This window comes from Malaclemys terrapin, chromosome 21 (genome assembly GCF_027887155.1).
Source record: "Malaclemys terrapin pileata isolate rMalTer1 chromosome 21, rMalTer1.hap1, whole genome shotgun sequence".
NCBI classification, from domain to species: Eukaryota; Metazoa; Chordata; order Testudines; family Emydidae; genus Malaclemys; species Malaclemys terrapin.
In genome coordinates, this window is record NC_071525.1 from 19,025,231 (window position 1) to 19,041,714 (window position 16,484).

At 62.5% G+C, this 16,484-nt stretch overlaps 1 protein-coding gene across 1 annotated transcript; it reads left to right on the forward strand.

The window, feature by feature from the left end:
• The first annotated feature begins 769 nt into the window (after positions 1-769).
• On the forward strand, positions 770-15,177 carry SPACA6 (sperm acrosome associated 6). The gene is made up of 9 exons (XM_054011234.1): positions 770-913; positions 7,825-8,035; positions 11,302-11,370; positions 11,651-11,674; positions 12,957-13,034; positions 13,367-13,470; positions 13,761-13,917; positions 14,382-14,586; positions 15,024-15,177. Exons 1-9 carry the CDS (start codon positions 770-772, stop codon positions 15,055-15,057), a joined length of 1,026 nt encoding a protein of 341 aa, XP_053867209.1. The 3' UTR covers positions 15,058-15,177.
• The last annotated feature ends 1,307 nt before the right edge of the window (positions 15,178-16,484 follow it).

A 16,484-nucleotide genomic window follows, 5' to 3' on the forward strand; every position in this document is an offset into this window, starting at 1 on the left:
CAATGCTTAAACTCACTTTACAGTAATATAGAACTTTATCTGTAAGAATATATAATATAAAATGAAATACAGTGTATAGATAGCATGAATTTTTATATTTTACATTTAATTTAACAGTGCTGGAACATAATTTAATATTGAGTGAGTTTTTCATTATTTTTACGTTTAATTAATAATGCTTAAACATAGTTTATATTAATATAGAGCATGTTTATCTGTTGGAATACATGTGTAATATAAAACCAAAACTGAAATATAGTATATAGATAGTCTATATTATATGATATGATATTAACAATCCTTAAACATAAATTAAAGTAATATAGAACAAATTTATAATATAAAATTAAATATAGTGTAAAGATAGAATATACGTATTTATATTATATTTTACATTTAATTTAACAATACTTACACATACTTTGCGTTAATACTGAGTAAGAGTTTCTATATTTTATTAGGTTTAACAATGCTTAAACATACGCTACATTAAAAAGCAACAGAGGGTCCTGTGGCACCTTTAAGACTAACTGTTAGTCTCAAAGGTGCCACAGGACCCTTTGTTGCTTTTTACAGATTCAGACTAACACGGCTCCCCCTCTGATACTATACGCTACATTAATATACAATATGGGTTTTTATATTATATTTTGTATTTAACAATGCTTAAATCTAATTGACATTACTATAGACATACTGTTTATCTGCTAGGATATGTAATACACGACCTAAACTGAAATATAGTGTCTCACTATCTACATTATGTGATATGAGCGACCAGGCGGGGAAGAAATCTCTTTTCTTTGGGAGAGGGGACGCTCTGAAGCCAGGCCGAGCGGTGCTGCGGGACTGGGATGAGGTGCCGAGTGGCCCAGCTACAGGCCGGGCAGAGCAGATTGTCCAGCATAAGAAGGTAGCCCGTGGCATGAGGGCCCGTTTGAGGCGGAGCGACCCGGGACAAGGGGTTAGTGGGTTCCGGGCAGTCAGAATGAGCCAGAAACCAGCATCTCTGTGCAGCCAACCCATGAGTCTCGGTGTCTAGCCCCACACCGCGCACCTAGGCTATTCTGTGATGCTTATCGGCCACACACAACCACCGATCGCGTTGCACCCTACCACACCTCCCAGCAAATCCAGCCTGGCTCCTATCTAGGATCCCCCCCTCCACACAACTCGGTTCTGCTCCCTTCCACCACCGCAGGTGGAGAAAGCTGCAGTCGCAGAGCCCCTCTCCCCCCCCCCCGTTCTCAGACTGTTTCCCCCCCCTCGTCCCCACCCCCCAACCTTACCTTCCTCCATCACCCAACCTGGAGTCTCCAGGGGGCTTCTAGCGAGGCGGGTGCTCCCTTTGCCCTCACGCCCAGAAGGGTGCATGCAATCAGCAGCAGGAAGAGAGCGAGTTCCTATGAGAAAAAGGGTGAAACGGAGGCACAAGGAATGGGGTTTGTTAACCACAGAAATGGTCTCTGGTATTTGTGAGAATCTGAGAAAGAGTCAAAGAATTAAATGAAAAAAGCTGGAAGCCCGGACTCCTGGGTTCTCTCCCCAGCTCTGGGAGGGGAGTGAGGTCTAGAGGGTTAGAGGAGGTGGTAATGGGAGCCCGGACTCCTGGGTTCTCTCCCCAGCTCTGGGAGGGGAGTGGGGTCTAGAGGGTTAGAGGAGGTGGTAATGGGAGCCCGGACTCCTGGGTTCTCTCCCCAGCTCTGGGAGGGGAGTGGGGTCTAGAGGGTTAGAGGAGGTGGTAATGGGAGCCCGGACTCCTGGGTTCTCTCCCCAGCTCTGGGAGGGGAGTGGGGTCTAGAGGGTTAGAGGAGGTGGTAATGGGAGCCAGGATTCCTGGGTTCTCTCCCCAGCTCTGGGAGGGGAGTGGGGCCTACTAGGTTGGAACAGAGGGGGAGGAGGGAGGCTGGGAGCCAGGACACCTGGCTTCTGTTCCCTGCTCTGGGCGTGTTCTGTTGTTTTAAATATAGGAATGAAAAACTTTTTTGTTTTTCCAAGTTGAGAAATTTGTTCCTTGCAAGACTGACTATTTATCTATCTATCTATCTATCTATCCACCGCCATACACACCCCTCTGTCCGTCCAGCCATCTCTCCCACCCGCCTTTCAGGTTCACCCCTGCTATCTGGCAGTCACCGTCTCGTCTCGGAGGGCTCCGAGGCCGGGGCTGCCAGCCGGTGGGTCCCGCCGCGGCGTTGCCGGTTGCCATAAACCCGTAGATCCGAACTTGCGGTACGACTGCCTCACACAAGCTCGAGTCTGTGGGTATGTGTCGATCCTGGCCAGGACATCTGGAGACCGACCCCGGGCTGACTCCGCCCACCGGCATTCCAGGCCCGCCCACTCATCCATAGGTTCCACCCACCGGAATGGGGCCAGATCAGAACCAGCGCCCCCTAGAGGGGAAAGGCCCCATGTCCCATTCCCCACCCCCTGGGCCTGCCAGCCCCCCGCCCTGGGGCTGGATCAGGGCCGGCTCCCCCTAGAGGTGAAAGGCCAGTCAGACAAGAACCCACCAAATCATTCTACCCAGAGACAGCCGACGCCTCTGGATAAACCTCCCCAGCTGCTCTGGGCTGCTTCCTTCCCACTCCCCCAGCCGATCCCTAGACCCCCAGCCGCACCTGACTCGAACCCCCTCTCCCTGGCCCGGCTCTTCTGCGTGCCCCAGGCTGAGGTAGTAGGTTGTATGGTTTAGAATAACACCCGCAGGAGATAACTGTACAGCCTCCTAGCTTTCCCTGGGGCGCTGCTCAGCCCCGGAGACGAGCCAGCAGGGGGCAGCAACGAGCGGAGGTGAGTAATGCAGTAATTCGCCATGGTGGAATATGATTATCGATGATGATCTGCGAAACTCCCTTCTTCCGGGAATTGGCAGGGTTAACCCGTGGGACTCCCCGCCACTGGGAATTGGCCGGGCTGCTCCACAGGACTCCTTGCCACTGGGGATTGGCTGGGTTAACCTGCGGGACTCCCTGTGGCTGAGGATTGGCCGGGTTAATTCCTGAGTTGCCTGTAGAGACATGGCTGGGGTTGTGTGTGCTGTGTAGTCAGGGAATTGTGTGTAGTTGTGCGCTGATATGGGCGGAGTGGTTGTTGGGATGTTTAGGATTGTGTGGTATTGTGGTGGTGCGTGGTTGTGTTGTGCTGTCAAGGAACTGTGGATGTGATTCTGAGGCGCTGCTGGGTTGTGAGATGTTGTCATGTCTTGTGTGTGTGGTTGAACAGTGTTGTGTGTGGTGGGAACGGGGGATATAGATGTGTTTTGCTGGTATCTTGTTTTACATGTACATGATTCTTGTGTCCACTTGTGTATAATTGTGTGACATTGTGGTGTGTGTAGTTGTGCAGCATTGTTGTGGGTGTGTTCAGGTATGTGTATTTGTTTGGTGTTGGGTAGTTGTGCAGGGGATGTGTGGTTAGCATAATTGTTATGTTGTGCGTGAGGTTGTATTTTACAGTGTGTGTGATGGTGTTGGGATATTGTGTTGGGTGAGTTATTTTGGTTGTGGGATATTTGGGGTGTTGTGTGTGTACTGTGGTAGTGGGGTGTTGTGTTTTATGTGTTACTGTGGTGGTTCTGGTGTTGTGTGTGTGTTGTGTTGTGTTATGGTGGTGAGGTGTTGTATTGTGGCGTGTTGTATGTGTGATGTGTGTGTATTATGGTGGTGGTGATATTGTGTTTGTGTGTTATTGTGGTGGGGGATATTGTGGGGGTTGTTATAGTGGAGGTGTATGTTATTGTGGTGTGTGTGTGTGTTATGGTGGGGTGCTGTGTTGTGGGTCTGTTATTGTGGGGGTGTTGTGTTATATGCAGGTGTGTTGTGGTGTAGGTCTTGTGTTGTGTGGGTGTGTTGTGGCGGGGAGGGTTGTTGTATAGGTGGGTGTTATGGGAGTGGTGTTTTGTGGCAGGCTGTAATTGGGGAGGTGTGTTGTGTTATGTGGGGTGTGTTGTGTGGGTGTGTGTTATTGTAGCGTGTGGCTGTGTGTTATGGCGGAGGTGCTGTGTTGTGGGGGTGTTATTGCAGCGGTGTTGGGGTGTTTTGTTATATGCGTGTGTGTTATTGTGGTGGGGGTGTTGTATTATGTGGGGTGTGTTGTGTGGGTGTTTATGTTGTGGTGTGTGGGGATGTGTGGGTGTGTGTTACGGTGGAGGTGCTGTGTCGGGGGGGTGTCATTGTGGTGTTGTGTGGGTGTGTGTTGTGGTGTGTGGGTATGTGTTACGGTGGAGGTGCTGTGTCGGGGGGTGTCATTGTGGTGTTGTGTGGGTGTGTGTTGTGGTGTGTGGGGGATGTGTGGGTGTGTGTTACGGTGGAGGTGCTGTGTCGGGGGGGTGTCATTGTGGTGTTGTGTGGGTGTGTGTTGTGGTGTGTGGGTATGTGTTACGGTGGAGGTGCTGTGTCTGGGGGTGTCATTGTGGTGTTGTGTGGGTGTGTGTTGTGGTGTGTGGGGGATGTGTGGGTGTGTGTTACGGTGGAGGTGCTGTGTCGGGGGGGGTGTCATTGTGGTGTTGTGTGGGTGGGTGCGGGTCCCACCTGCCGCTCGCTGGCTGCTCGGCCCTGGGCCGCCCCCGCCCCCCCGCCGGGCCCGGCAGCGGCGCGGCTCCAGCCAGACAAGCGCCGCATTGCGATACCGGCCCCGCCGCCGGAGAGGGGGAGCGAGACAGACGCCGCGGAGGAGAGAGACGCGGGGAGCGGCCGAGCGCCACAGACACCGCCCGGGGCAGCGACCGACAGACAGACCCCGCGTCCGTCCCTCTGTCCGACCCGCCCGGGGCAGCGCGGACACCGGCGGAGCGAGGGAAGGAGACAGCCAAGGACGGAGGAGAGCGACAGGCTGAGTCCCGCCGCGGGGCGGGGAGGGGCGGGCGCGGGGGGAGCAGCGGAAGAGGGAGAAAAGGGGGAGCGAGAAAGGCTCAGGGATGGAGGGGTGCGGGGGGGATGGGAAGGCAGAGATGGAGGGATAGAGGAATGGGGGGATGGGATGGAGGGATAGAGGAAGGGTGAGATGGAGGGGTACAGGGGGTGGAAAGGCAGGGGAGAGATAGAGGAAGAGTGGGATGGAAGGGTATGGGGCAATGGGAAGGCAGGGATGGAGTGATAGAGGAAGAGTGGGATGGAGGTGTATGGGGGGATGGGAAGGCAGGGGTGGAAAGATAGAGGAAGGGTGGGATGGGGGGATGGGAAGGCAGGGATGGAGGGATAGAGGAAGGGGGATGGAGGGGTACAGGGAATGGGAAGACAGGGGAGGGATAGAGGAAGGGAGATGGAGGGGTACAGGGGGATGGGACGGCAGAGGTGGAAGGATAGAGGAAGGGTGGGATGGGGGGATGGGAAGGCAGGTATGGGGGGATGGGAAGGCAGGGATGGAAGGGTAGAGGAAGGGTGGGATGGGAAGGCAAGGATGGAGGGATAGAGGAAGAGGGATGGAGGGGTGCAGGGGGATGGGAAAGGCAGGGATGGAGGGATAGAAGAAGGGGATTGAAGTGGGATGGGAAAGGCAGACCCTGCCCAGTTACAGGTGTGTGTGTGTTACAGGCTGTGTGGGGGGGTATTGGGAGACATGGGAGTTGTTGCAAGAGATGTGGGGCATTACACAGGATGTTGGGGGGCATTACAGGCTGTGGAGGTGTTAGGTGTAGTTGGAGGTTATGCAGGTGTTGGGAGCATGGGGGTTGTTGAGGGGGTTGTTGGGACATATTGCAGCCTGTGGGGCGGGTGTTGGGGGTTCTTGCAGGGGATGTTGGGCATGTTATGGGCTGTGGGGGTGTTACATGGGGTATTGGGGGATGTTACAGGCTGTGGGGTGTGTGTGTGTTGTGCTGCAGGTCTCCAAGCACCCCAGGCCCTCTGTCACGAGGGGCAACAGGTGAGTATAACAGGGTCCCCCCAGCTCCTGGCCCCCAGTATCCCAGAGCCGGGGAGGGGCTGGGTCCCTGTGGCCCATCAACCCTCGGCCTCCTGCCAGCAAGGGAAGCTGAGACCGAACAAACTTGGTTCACACACGGAGCTGCTGAACCACATTGTGTCCACACACAACCCCCCAAGCCACCACCTCCTGCTGTCACTGGGGCCCCATCGGGACTGGTGCCCCCTAGAGGGGAAGGGCCCCGTGTCCCTATTTGGGGTCTGCTGGGAACTGACAGAAATTGGGTCTGGCTGATTCTCCAATAGTCTAGAAACCTTTGAATTTAGATAAAAATGTGGGGGTGGCCCAGGGACACTCGGGGGTCCTGGCAAGGATATCGGGGGGCCTGGGGAAGAGGGAGGCCTGGGGGATATTGGGGGGTCTGAGGAAGAGTGGGGGGACCTGAGGAATATCGGGGGAGACGGGAGAGGGAGGTGGGGGTGACACACAGCCAGCATCTCTGCCCCTTGGTGTCAGGCGGGATAGTTCAGGGTTCAAAGCCTTGTTTTCCCGGGGAATTCGGGGTGGCTCCGTTTCTCTGAATTTGGAGCCAGCAATGGGGCTGTGGGGAAGGTCCCCAAGGCTGTGGCCGTCGCCCTGGCTTGGTGGATCCCTCCCCTTCCGGTGCCCCGGCCGTGGAGAGCCGGCCCAGCAGTGCTACCTGTTGGTGACCAGCCAGGGCTGGGGATAGCTGCTGGCCGCCCTCCCGCCATCCACCGCTCGCTGGCAGGTCACTGGCCTTCCTGGGCCCCAGTAGCCCGGTCTGGTGGCCACGTGCTGATGGGGAGCCCGTTCTGGTACCTGACTAGCGTCTCTTTCCCATGGCCGATCAGTACCCACGGCCGAGCCCCCCAAGCCCTCCCTGGCTGATAAAATCTGCATTTAACTGGCGCCCCCAACGCACCTCATTGCAACCCCCCGACTGGGATTTTGTTCGGGCAACAAAATCTGTCATTCCCCCGCCCCCCACCTATTGTGGAAAGGTTGACTAATTCGGGGTGGGCTTCCCAGCGGGATGGAAGGACAGGCCTCTGCCCCCAACAGCTCCCTCTTGGAGCAGCGCTTCCTGGCTCCCCCTCCTGACAGCATCACCAGAAAGACAGCGAAGAGAACCAGGGGAACACCCCAGAGTGTGTGTGGGGCTGGGCCAGCAGAGGGCTGTGGGTTAGGAGCGAAGAGCACCGGCAGAGCTGGGGGAAGGGAGCCTGGGCTAGCAGGGGGCTGTGGGTCAGGAGTGAGGGGCACTGGCAGAGCTGGGGGAAGGGACCCTGGGCTAGCAGGGGGCTGTGGGTCAGGAGTGAGGGGCACTAGCACAGCTGGGGGAAGGGACCCTGGGCTGGCAGGGGGCTGTGGGTCAGGAGTGAGGGGCACTGGCAGAGCTGGGGGACGGGATCCTGGGCTGGCAGGGGGCTGTGGGTCAGGAGTGAGGGGCATTGGCAGAGCTGGGGGAAGGGAGCCTGGGCTAACAGGGCTGTGGGTCAGGAGTGAGGGGCACTGGCAGAGCTGGGGGAAGGGAACCTGGGCTAACGGGGCTGTGGGTCAGGAGTGAGGGGCACTGGCAGAGCTGGGGGAAGGGACCCTGGGCTGGCAGGGGGCTGTGAGTCAGGAGTGAGGGGCACTGGCAGAGCTGGGGGAAGGGAGCCTGGGCTAACAGGGGGCTGTGGGTCAGGAGTGAGGGGCACTGGCAGAGCTGGGGGAAGGGAGCCTGGGCTAACAGGGGGCTGTGGGTCAGGAGTGAGGGGCATTGGCAGAACTGGGGGAAGGGAGCTTGGGCTGGCAGGGGGGTGCGGGTTGGGATTGAGGGGCACCAGCAGAGCCGAGGGGAGCCCAGAGTGGAGATAAATGGTATGGGGTGCGTGTCAGGATTGAGGGGCATTGACAAAATCCATCCAAAATCCCCCATCCCTCCAAAGTTAGCCGCAGCCCAGGCTCCTCCTTCCAGTCCACTCAGCCCGCACCCTGGGTGCTCTCCCCCCTCTAACCTCTCAGCACCCGCTCTCTTCCTCTGCTCCAGCTGGACGAACGGGACCCCCGGGGCTGCGCTCTCCTCCCCCGGCTCTGTCTCGCTCCCGGCAGCCGTCTCTGTCCCTGAGACCCTTAACCTGTGAGGGCAGCGCAGAATTCACAGGTGAGGTTCTTGGGAACCGAGCGACTGGCCCCGACACAGCGCAGCCAGCGGGGCAGGTCTCAGCCCGTCGCACCGGGGGCGGGGGCAGCATCACCGCCGGGGACTCAGACAACCGAATATCCCCCCCTTAACCACTAGACTCCCTTCCCTCCCGGAGTCAGGCTAGAACCCAGGAGTCCTGGCTCCCCCCGGGATTCCACCACAGACGCCTTGTGCTACCCTGGAGAAACAGCTTTCCTGCTCGGTGCCTCGGTTTCCCCAGGGGCCCTGATCGTGGTCGGAGTCTTGGCTGAGCTCTGCCTGTGTTTGAGCAGAGACAACAGGCCTGGGAGGACACAACGCTGAGCCCCTTGCCAGCCCCCCGGGGAGATCCCTCCCCACCCACCCACCCACCCGAGGGAGCAGGTTTGACGGGTGTCTCTGTGCCTTCAGGGCTCAAACTCCCACAGACACCATCAAACAGCTGAACCCCCCAAGCTAAGCGGCACAGGACCCCCTGAGGAGGACGGGGGAGGACGTCTCATCACCCCGCCCCCCCCCGCCCCTGTGCTCCAACCACTTGACAGAGTTGGGGAGAGAACCCAGGAGTCCGGGCTCCCTGCCCCGCCCCCCCACCCCCCCCCCAGCTCTAAACTCCTGCCTCCTTTTCCAAGGTTACTACTATGGAAAAATCGTTTTGTGCCAGGCTCTAGCAGCCCCCCCTCGCCCCCGGCTAGGGCAGTTCTGCAGAGGGTGGGAGTAGGGAGGCCAGGGCTGGGCTAGCAGGGGGCTGCGGGTCGGGAGTGAGGGGCACCGGCAGAGCTGGGGGGGGGGCCCAGGGCTGGGCTAACAGGGGGCTGCGGGTCGGGAGTGAGGGACACCGGCAGAGCTGTGGGGGGGTGCCCAGGGCTGGGCTAGCAGGGGGCTGTGGGTCGGGAGTGAGGGGCACCGGCAGAACTGGGTGGGGGGTGCCCAGGGCTGGGGTAACAGGGGGCTGTGGGTCGGGAGTGAGGGGCACTGGCAGAACTGGGTGGGGGGTGCCCAGGGCTGGGGTAACAGGGGGCTGTGGGTCGGGAGTGAGGGGCACCGGCAGAACTGGGTGGGGGGTGCCCAGGGCTGGGGTAGGAGGGGGCTGCGGGTCGGGAGAGAGGGGCACCGGCAGAGCTGGCGTGGGGGGGGGCGTTTCTCATCCCTTTGATGCACTCATCCCCCCGCCCCGCAGGCCCCCCTCTGTTTAAGGGACATATTAATTCTCAGTTTCATGCCCGGCTGTCTGGTTTCCATGGAGACTGATCTCTGAGGCCGACAGCTCTCCCCACCCCTTCTCCCGTCTTTCCTCCAGCCCTGGGTATGCGGGAAACCCTTGCCTGGCGCTGGGATGCAGCCACCTCTGGGGTGGGGCTGGGGGCTGGTTATACAGGGACCCCTTGCCCGGCGCTGCGCTGCAGCCACCTCTGGGGTGGGCGGGGCCCTGCCCCCTCCATTGTGATGTCCCAGTGGGTTCCGTGCCCCCTGTGCTGGGCGATGCCTGTGGCCTCCCAGCTGCTGCTGCCCCTTTGCCTCGGCCTCCTTCTGGCCCCCCGGGCACCTGGCTGCCTCGACTGTTTCTCCACCCCGCAGCAGCGCCTGCGCGTCTGCCAGGTCTTCCTGGGTCACACCAGCTCCCGGCACGTGGCCTGCCTGGGCGCCCTGCGGGCCGCCTTCCAGCCCCACACCCAGCTGGTGGTGGGTGAGTGGGGCCCTGGAGCCAGGCGGCCGGCTGGCCCTCCAGCCTCACCCTGGCCTCCTCCCGCAGCTCTGTCTTCCATTCCCTCTGTCCCTCCTGTCTGTCTGTCCAGCCCTCCCACAGCTCCACTGCGCTCCAGCCTGTCCTTTGGCCTCTGCTTTAGCTTCCCCTGAGCCTTTGTTCCATTTCCAGCTCCATCACCCAACCATCCCTCAGCTCCATCCTTCCCTTCCTCCAGCTTAACCGCTCCCTGGCCCTCCATCCCTAGCTCCATCATCCCTCCATCTTCACCTCCATCCATCCCTAGCTCCGTCATCCCTCCGTCTTCACACCATCCATCCCTAGCTCCATCATCCCTCCGTCTTCACCCCGTCCATCCCTAGCTCCGTCATCCCTCCGTCTTCACCCCGTCCATCCCTAGCTCCATCATCCCTCCATCTTCACCCCGTCCATCCCTACCTCCATCATCCCTCCGTCTTCACCCCATCCATCCCTAGCGCCATCATCCCTCTGTCTTCACCCTGTCCATCCCTAGCTCCATCCTCCCTCCATCTTCACCCCGTCCTTCCCTAGCTCCATCATCCCTCCATCTTCACCTCTATCCATCCCTAGCTCCATCATCCCTCCGTCTTCACCCCGTCCATCCCTACCTCCATCATCCCTCCGTCTTCATCCCCATCCATCCCTACCTCCATCATCCCTCCGTCTTCACCTCCATCCATCCCTAGCTCCATCATCCCTCCGTCTTCACCCCGTCCATCCCTACCTCCATCATCCCTCCGTCTTCACCCCATCCATCCTTAGCTCCATCATCCCTCCGTCTTCACCCCCATCCATCCCTACCTCCATCATCCCTCCGTCTTCACCCCCATCCATCCCTACCTCCATCATCCCTCCGTCTTCATCTCCATCCATCCCTAGCTTCGTCATCCCTCCGTCTTCACCCCATCCATCTCTACCTCCGTCATCCCTCCATCTTCACCTCCATCCATCCCTACCTCTGTAATCCCTCCGTCTTCACCCCATCCATCCCTACTGCCATCCATCCCTAGCTCCATCATCCCTCTGTCTTCACCTCCATCCATCCCTACCTCCACCCATCCCTCCGTCTTCAGCCCCATCCATCCCTACCTCCATCATCCCTCCGTCTTCACCCCATCCATCCCTACCTCCATCATCCCTCTAGTTCCATCATCTCCTCCATCCATCCCTCTGCCCATCCCTCCATTCATGCCCCCCCAGGGATGGACCCCGGAGCAGAACCTGTCCCCTCACCAGCCCCCTCCCACCATCCCCAGGTGTGGCGGAGATGGAGAAGCTGAAGGACATCTTCTCCAACGTCATCTTCTCCCTGGAGCAGAAGGGCATGGCCAAGGGTGGGTCAGAGCTGGGGTGGCGGCCATGGGGAAGGAGGGAGGGGAGGGGAAGGATCCTGGTGGGGGGAGCAAGGGGAAGTGGCTGGGAAAAGGGGAGGAGAGGGGAGGGATAGGGCGGTGGGGGCTGGAAAGGCAGGGGGAGGGTGCGGACGGGGGGCCTGGTTCTGACCTCCTCTCCCCGCCAGTTCCCTACCAGGTGGCTGTGCCGGAGACCGTGGCGCGGATCCAGCCAGAGCTGGCTCAGCTGAAACCAGGTGAGAGGGGGGCTGGGAGCCGACTACCCAGTGTGACCCCCCCCCCGATACACACAGCCCCCCATGCACCCCCTGTCCTGCCCACCCAGCCCTCAGCCTATTGGGACACAGGGGCTGAGACCCGGCAAACACCCCCGCCCCCCCCCCAGCAGCCATCCAGTCCCTGCCAGGAGGCTGGATCAGACACGGCGCCCCCTACAGGGCAGCAGGGCGTGGGTCTCTGCTGCTGGTGGAATTCCCTGCTATGGCCTCATCCTCGCTCGTTTCTCTCCCTTCGCAGCTCCTGCCTGCGTCCCGCCATGCGGTGAGTCCTGACATTTGGCTGGGCTCCCCCCTCGCAGCCCTGCTGGTCCCCTCACTCCCGACCCGCAGCCCCTGCCAGCCCAGCCCTGCCCCCTCCCCCCAGCTCCGCCGGTCCCCTCACTCCCGACCCGCAGCCCCTGCCAGCCCAGCCCTGCCCCCTCCCCCCAGCTCTGCCGGTGCCCCTCACTCCCGACCCGCAGCCCCTGCCAGCCCAGCCCTGCCCCCCCCAGCTCCGCCGGTGCCCCTCACTCCCGACCCGCAGCCCCTGCCAGCCCAGCCCTGGGCTCCCCCCTCGCAGCCCTGCTGGTGCCCTCACTCCCGACCCACAGCCCCTGCCAGCCCAGCCCTGGGCTCCCCCCTCGCAGCCCTGCCGGTCCCCTCACTCCCGACCCGCAGCCCCTGCCAGCCCAGCCCTGCCCCCTCCCCACAGCTCCGCCGGTGCCCCTCACTCCCGACCCGCAGCCCCTGCCAGCCCAGCCCTGCCCCCTCCCCACAGCTCCGCCGGTGCCCCTCACTCCCGACCCGCAGCCCCTGCCAGCCCAGCCCTGCCCCCCCCAGCTCTGCCGGTGCCCCTCACTCCCGACCCGCAGCCCCTGCCAGCCCAGCCCTGCCCCCCCCAGCTCTGCCGGTGCCCCTCACTCCCGACCCGCAGCCCCTGCCCCCCACAGCTCCGCCGGTGCCCCTCACTCCCGACCCGCAGCCCCTGCCAGCCCAGCCCTGGGCTCCCCCCTCGCAGCCCTGCTGGTGCCCTCACTCCCGACCCACAGCCCCTGCCAGCCCAGCCCTGGGCTCCCCCCTCGCAGCCCTGCTGGTGCCCTCACTCCCGACCCGCAGCCCCTGCCAGCCCAGCCCTGGGCTCCCCCCCCAGCCCTGCCGGTCCCCTCACTCCCGACCCGCAGCCCCTGCCAGCCCAGCCCTGGGCTCCCCCCCCAGCCCTGCCGGTCCCCTCACTCCCGACCCGCAGCCCCTGCCAGCCCAGCCCTGGGCTCCCCACCCCCCAGCTCCGCCGGTGCCCCTCACTCCCGACCCGCAGCCCCTGCCAGCCCAGCCCTGGGCTCCCCCCCCAGCCCTGCCGGTCCCCTCACTCCCGACCCGCAGCCCCTGCCAGCCCAGCCCTGGGCTCCCCACCCCCCAGCTCCGCCGGTGCCCCTCACTCCCGACCCGCAGCCCCTGCCAGCCCAGCCCTGGGCTCCCCCCCCAGCCCTGCCGGTCCCCTCACTCCCGACCCGCAGCCCCTGCCAGCCCAGCCCTGGGCTCCCCTGCCACTTTGCTATTCTCCGCAGGGTACCAGAAAGACGCCCAGGTCTACAAATGTGCCTCGTGCAGCCGAGTGGCGTGTCAGCTCCCCCTGGACTGTCCAGGTACATGCTAAACCCTCAAATCCCCACCCGGCACTAGGGGGCGCTGTGCTGCGGGGTTCCCTGGCCGTTCCAGATGATGAACCCAGGAGTCCTGGCCAAACCCAACCCAGGGGATTCTATTCAGCCTCCAGAAATCCCCCTTGTGCTTTCAGCTCTACACAGGAATCCCTGGATAACCAGCCCCACGCCCCACCCGAGGTGGCCGCATCTCAGTGCTGGGCCAGGGATTCCCTGTGGGGCGGGGTCCCTATATAAGCAGCCCCTGTGCCCCGCCCCAGAGATGGCCGCACTGCCATCCCCACCCGCAATCACCCCTGCTCTCTGCCTGCCAGTGGAGGACGTCTGGAAGAACGAGGGGGAGAGGACGGTTCTGACATGCAGGGTCCAGTTCCAGACCCCCCCTGATGTCCGGCACAGCTGGAAGTTTGTCAAAGACGTGAGTGTGGGGGTGGGAGGGTCTGTCTCGCGTTGTGGTTGCCTCTTAGGGTAGCAGGAAGACATGGGGAGGGCACCTTGGCAGATGGGGGTGGGGGTGAAAGGAAGTAATTTTACTGGGAGGGGTGTCTGCTGCCCTGACTCCATGCCCCTTGCGCCCTACAACCCCTAGTGGCAGCCTTCGAGTCAGCCCAGCCCCTTTGCTCTGCCCACGGTCCTGAGTTCGATTCCCCTGACGCCTGCCCCCCCTCTCCCTGTCACCCCCTTGATTTGCTCTCCCCTGCCCCCCAGCTCCGGACCCGAGATCTCTCCCTCTTCCGGGACCTGCACCCAGGTGCCAGCTCCTCCATCGTCCTCCGCCCCACACGGGGCTCGCACCGTGGCACCTACGCCTGCCAGCTAGCCCAGGAGGATGACGTGCTAGCCCGGAACTACTTCTACCTCAATGGTAAGGAGGGGAGTGGGGTTGAGTGGTTAGAGCAGGGGGGGCTGGGAGCCAGGACTCCTGGGTTCTATCCCTAGTTCTGGGAGGGGAGTGGGGTCTGGTGGATTAGACCCAGATGGGCTGGGAGCCAGGACTCCTGAGTTGTCTCCCTGGCTGTCAGAGGGGAGTGAAGTTTAGTGGTTGGAGCAGCGGGGGGCTGGGAGTCAGGACTCCTGGGTTCTATCTCTAGCTCTGAGAGGAGTGTGGGGTCTGGTGGATTAGACCCAGATGGGCTGGGAGCCAGGACTCCTGAGTTGTCTCCCTGGCTGTCAGAGGGGAGTGAAGTTTAGTGGTTGGAGCAGCGGGGGGCTGGGAGCCAGGACTCCTGGGTTCTATCCCTAGCTCTCGGAGGGGAGTGGGGTTTAGTGGTTGGAGCAGCAGGGGCGTGGGGCTGGGAGCCAGGACTCCTGGGTTCTGTCTCCCCGCAGTGACTGCCAGCAGCCAGGGGGCAGAGACAGAGCTGCAGGACATGTTCCGTGCCATCTTGCAGTCCCCAGCGGGGCGGGGGGCTGAGGGCCGGCTCCCCGGGCTCTCGGAGCTGCTGGCCGAGCCCAACTCGCTGCACAAGAGGAACGTGGTGCTGCTGATGGTGGGGCTGGCGCTCAGCGCCCTGCTGGGCACCCTGCTGCTGGGGTGAGCTTCCCGGGACCCTCCATATCAGTGCCGTGGGCCCCTCCGGCCCGGGAACCTCCCCCCGCCCACTGCCGGGCCTGACCAATGGGCCCATCCAGCCTGGGACTCTGCCCCCACCAGACCTGACCCACGGACCTGATATCCAGTTGCAGGGAGTTCCCCAGGTCTCCACTTTCCCTTCCTCCAGCCACCAAGCCCTTCAGGGCCCCGAACTACCCTGCCCAGCCCCCGAGCCCCCCACTGCCCTTCTGGGTCCCAGCTTGGTCCAGCCCCACTCCATCCAGGCACTGGGAGCAACACGCAGAGAGGGGCAGTGTGGTGGGGGTTGGGGGCGGCCTTCCTCCAATGGCTTGTCCTTCCTCTGCTATGGCTCCCTTCTCGCTCGCTCTTTGCATTCCTTCCCCGCCCCCCCATCTTCCCTCTCTCTCTCCCCACAGGGGCGTCTGTCGCTGGGCCATGGGCTGGCCCTGATGCACCCGGCCTGGACCCTGGACTCGCCTCTGCTTCAGCGCCCCAGACTGGCACCATCAATTTTCTGATCAGAATAAACCCAAATTCCAACCTGAGACGGGAGTCTCTGTCTCGGCCGCAAAACGGGGTCACTCCTGGTGGTCAGAGCTGGCCCGATGCCCCGGGGTGGCACTGGGGGGCACTGTGCTGCTGGGGGCGGGGTGGGGGGGTCTCCCCGGCGGTCAGGGCTGGTCCCGATGCCCCGGGGTGGCACTGGGGGGCGCTGTGCTGCTGGGGCTGGGGTGGGGGGTCTCCCCTGGCCGTTAGAGCTGGCCCAATGCCCTGGGGTGGCACTGGGGAGCGCTGTGCTGCTGGGGGCGGGGTGGGGGGGTCTCCCTGGCAGTCAGGGCTGGTCCCGATGCCCTGGGGTGGCACTGGGGAGCGCTGTGCTGCTGGGGGCGGGGTGGGGGGGGTCTCCCTGGCGGTCAGGGCTGGTCCCGATGCCCTGGGGTGGCACTGGGGGGCGCTGTGCTGCTGGGAGCAGGGGGGGGGTCTCCCTGGCGGTCAGGGCTGGTCCCGATGCCCTGGGGTGGCACTGGGGGGCGCTGTGCTGCTGGGAGCAGGGTGGGGGGTCTCCCCGGCGGTCAGGGCTGGTCCCGATGCCCCGGGGTGGCACTGGGGGGCGCTGTGCTGCTGGGGCTGGGGTGGGGGGTCTCCCCTGGCCGTTAGAGCTGGCCCGATGCCCTGGGGTGGCACTGGGGGGCGCTGTGCTGCTGGGGGCGGGGTGGGGGGGGTCTCCCTGGCGGTCAGGGCTGGTCCCGATGCCATGGGGTGGCACTGGGGGGCGCTGTGCTGCTGGGAGCAGGGTGGGGGGTCTCCCCGGCGGTCAGGGCTGGTCCCGATGCCCCGGGGTGGCACTGGGGGGCGCTGTGCTGCTGGGAGCAGGGTGGGGGGGTCTCCCTGGCAGTCAGGGCTGGTCCCGATGCCCCGGGGTGGCACTGGGGGGCGCTGTGCTGCTGGGAGCAGGGTGGGGGGGGTCTCCCTGGCAGTCAGGGCTGGTCCCGATGCCCCGGGGTGGCACTGGGGGGCGCTGTGCTGCTGGGAGCAGGGTGGGGGAGGTCTCCCCGGCGGTCAGGGCTGGTCCCGATGCCCCGGGGTGGCACTGGGGGGCGCTGTGCTGCTGGGAGCAGGGTGGGGGGTCTCCCCGGCGGTCAGGGCTGGTCCCGATGCCCCGGGGTGGCACTGGGGGGCGCTGTGCTGCTGGGGCTGGGGTGGGGGGTCTCCCCTGGCCGTTAGAGCTGGCCCGATGCCCTGGGGTGGCACTGGGGGGCGCTGTGCTGCTGGGGGCGGGGTGGGGGGGGTCTCCCTGGCGGTCAGGGCTGGTCCCGATGCCATGGGGTGGCACTGGGGGGCGCTGTGCTGCTGGGAGCAGGGTGGGGGGTCTCCCC